The sequence below is a fragment of the Herpailurus yagouaroundi genome, unplaced genomic scaffold (genome assembly GCF_014898765.1).
Source record: "Herpailurus yagouaroundi ecotype Mexico unplaced genomic scaffold, PumYag 199, whole genome shotgun sequence".
Taxonomy (NCBI): domain Eukaryota; kingdom Metazoa; phylum Chordata; class Mammalia; order Carnivora; family Felidae; genus Herpailurus; species Herpailurus yagouaroundi.
This window is the reverse complement of record NW_024412430.1, coordinates 5,014,576-5,017,049: the sequence shown is the minus strand read 5'-3', so window position 1 is coordinate 5,017,049 and position 2,474 is coordinate 5,014,576. Positions and strand designations below refer to the sequence as shown.

Sequence of the window (2,474 nt, the reverse complement as noted above, 5' to 3'; positions counted from 1 at the left end):
CCCCCCTTTTACAAGAGATCATTTTCTTTAAGAGATTCGCTTTGGATCCAAAGACACGATACACTGAAAGGAGGACAAACTCTTCCATTCAAACAGTAACTAAACACTTGAAAATCCTTCAAGCCCACTGCCAGAAAGCCTAGTCATTTGGACTATGCTGTGAGCACCACTGGGGAGTTCTACATGCATCTGCTACTGAATATTACCTTAAATCATTATCCCATTTCCAGTTACAGACCTAGATATAACTCTTACCATGGACTTTTTTGTATTTTTGTAGTACGGGTTCCATCCTATGCTCACCACCATCTTATGAACATCTCCACTTCCAACACTGGCCCAACCATAATAAATGCCAGTGGATACATCAGCTGGGAGATTGTCAACTACTTGTTCCGGAAAGTTGGCTAAAGAACAGAAACAAATATTACGAGTGTTAACAGCGTCATAGTAAATCTTTATAAAAATCGCAGGCAAGGAAGCATAGTCTAAATCATTAGGCTCACCAGAGTCCCAGGACCCTGCCCCGCCTATGCTTATCAATCCCACCCTCCTTCCGTAGTCTGGCTCAGGTTTTTCTTTCTCATCTCCATGTGGATAGGTTAAGAACAATTAAGTGTATAAACATCTCCAAAAAAACAACATACTCTTGAGGCAGAAGAAACCGGGTGCACGAACAGCTGGGGTTTTTAGACCTGGGCTTTCTTAAGGAGGTTCGGATTCTCTTGAAACGATTCTTATTCTCCAAATATGGGCGCCTACGTCCCAAGCTCAACAACCGGGGGTAACCGTGGTATGTGTTTTTCAGGATGAATTACACAAGATCAGGTCCTGCCTACTGAAACGAATGTAGACCGACCAGAAAGGAGATCTGATTCTCATCCAATTACTAGCAAGACACTTAAAGACAACAAAAAACCTTGCAGCTGGCTTGGCAATCTAACCAGCCTGGTTCACGTTACGTTTTCTAACGGGGAAGCCGCGTGCCAGGCCTGGCAGCTCTAGCTCGGTTGGATAGGGAGGCGGGAAAGAGGGGTCCCGAAACTCCGCTCGCCTTTCTGCCCTCACCACCCCCCGGCCCAGTTCCTGGGTGAGCTGGGAGCCAGGGACAGGGACGAGTTTCCTCAACCCGCCTCAACAAAGCAGAAACAGGCGGAGCGGAGGGCGTCGCCTCTGCCCTCGGCCCCAAGTTCCCCGTCTGACGTCCCCGCTCCCGCCCGACCCAACCCCGCGAGTCGGAGGGGTGCCCCAGAGGGGGGCCCGCGACCGTCCGCGCTCACCTGTAGGGATGCCCAGCTGCTTGGAGCCGCGGCCGAAGCCCCGCACCACCTGGCCGCGGCAGAAATACGGCAGGTGCCTCATGACGCCGTCCGCTCGGGGCGCGGGCTGCGACCGGGGTCGCGGGTCCGGCGAAGCCGCCGTCGAAGCGGTGCCCGGATCTCCCGGACCAGCCGGGGGACGCAAGCGGGAGCTCGGGCGGCCGGCCGGCCGGGAGGGCGGGCGCGCTACGAGCTTGGCGGCGCGGACGACACGCCGCAGTGAGTCCGTCACGCCGCCGACCCAACAGGAGCAGCCGAGCGACCCAGAGCTCGTGTCTCCGCCCCGGGAGCTGCGGCGGCGGCGGGTACCCGTGCAGGCGGCGGGAGGGAGGGCGGGAGGGTCAGCGTGGGAGGGCCCGCGTGGGAGGGCCCGAGCCCGCCCAGCGCCGCGAGCCTGCGCACACTTCCTCAGCTAAACGCCTCACAGCCCTCTCGGCTTCCGTAGCCCCGCCCCCGCGTGGGCCGCCCCCAGCCTTGGCCCTGGAGCCACCGCCCCGCCCCTCCTTGGCCTCTCCCTCCCCGGGCGGTGGAAAGTGGGGCTGGAACAGCTCTCGTCTTGCGGGCTGTGAGAGCACCGGTCTCCGACAGCCCTACGTGTTTCTGTTCCCTTCCACCGTTTCCATAACGATCCTGACGCCAGATATGTTCTTTGGCTCCTTGGCAACCGCCAGCTCGATGGCCAATTCGTCATTCATTCGTTCTTTCAGCGTTTATTAAAGTTCCAGAATTCCAGCTCGAGAACACTTCGTAGAGGAAGCTTTTCCTAAAGGCCAGAAATGCCCTTCTGCCCGCGGGCTGACGTTATACCAGAATGTAAGCGCCGAGGGAGCGGGTCCTAGTCTGTCACCCTGCCCCCCCGCTGACTAGTGCAAGGTTGCAATAATGCAGTTTTCTCCCAGGAAGGATGCAGCCGCCTACCTACCCCTCCCTCTGTGAGGTGTTACCTGGAGAATTTAATACACCCGACAAAAAGCGTCATCCCTACTGCAATGCCAATTTGGGGGCCTTCTGACCCTTGGGGCCATAAACGTTACCTGGGGAAGTAGCTCAAGGGAAATTTCTTGCTCACCAGCCATACAAGGGTCAGTGGCAAGGTGCATCCTCTTGTTCTTGAGAAAGAAGTTTTCATTGTTCTCTTTGCTTCTCTCTGTGCAT

At 56.3% G+C, this 2,474-nt stretch overlaps 1 protein-coding gene across 2 annotated transcripts in view; it reads right to left on the bottom strand.

Annotated features, from left to right (window-relative positions):
* RFK (riboflavin kinase) overlaps positions 1-1,669 on the bottom strand; it is a 6,018-nt gene extending 4,349 nt beyond the window's left edge. The window contains exons 1-2 of one of the 2 annotated variants that reach the window (XM_040449324.1): positions 1,281-1,669; positions 256-407 (exon numbers count right to left, since the gene is read on the bottom strand). In XM_040449324.1, the coding sequence (XP_040305258.1) occupies positions 256-407; positions 1,281-1,362 (234 nt within the window). In that variant the 5' untranslated portion in view covers positions 1,363-1,669. The remainder of the gene's footprint in view (positions 1-255; positions 408-1,280) is intronic. The other variant, XM_040449325.1, reaches the window with a different exon arrangement.
* Between the last annotated feature and the right edge of the window lie 805 nt (positions 1,670-2,474).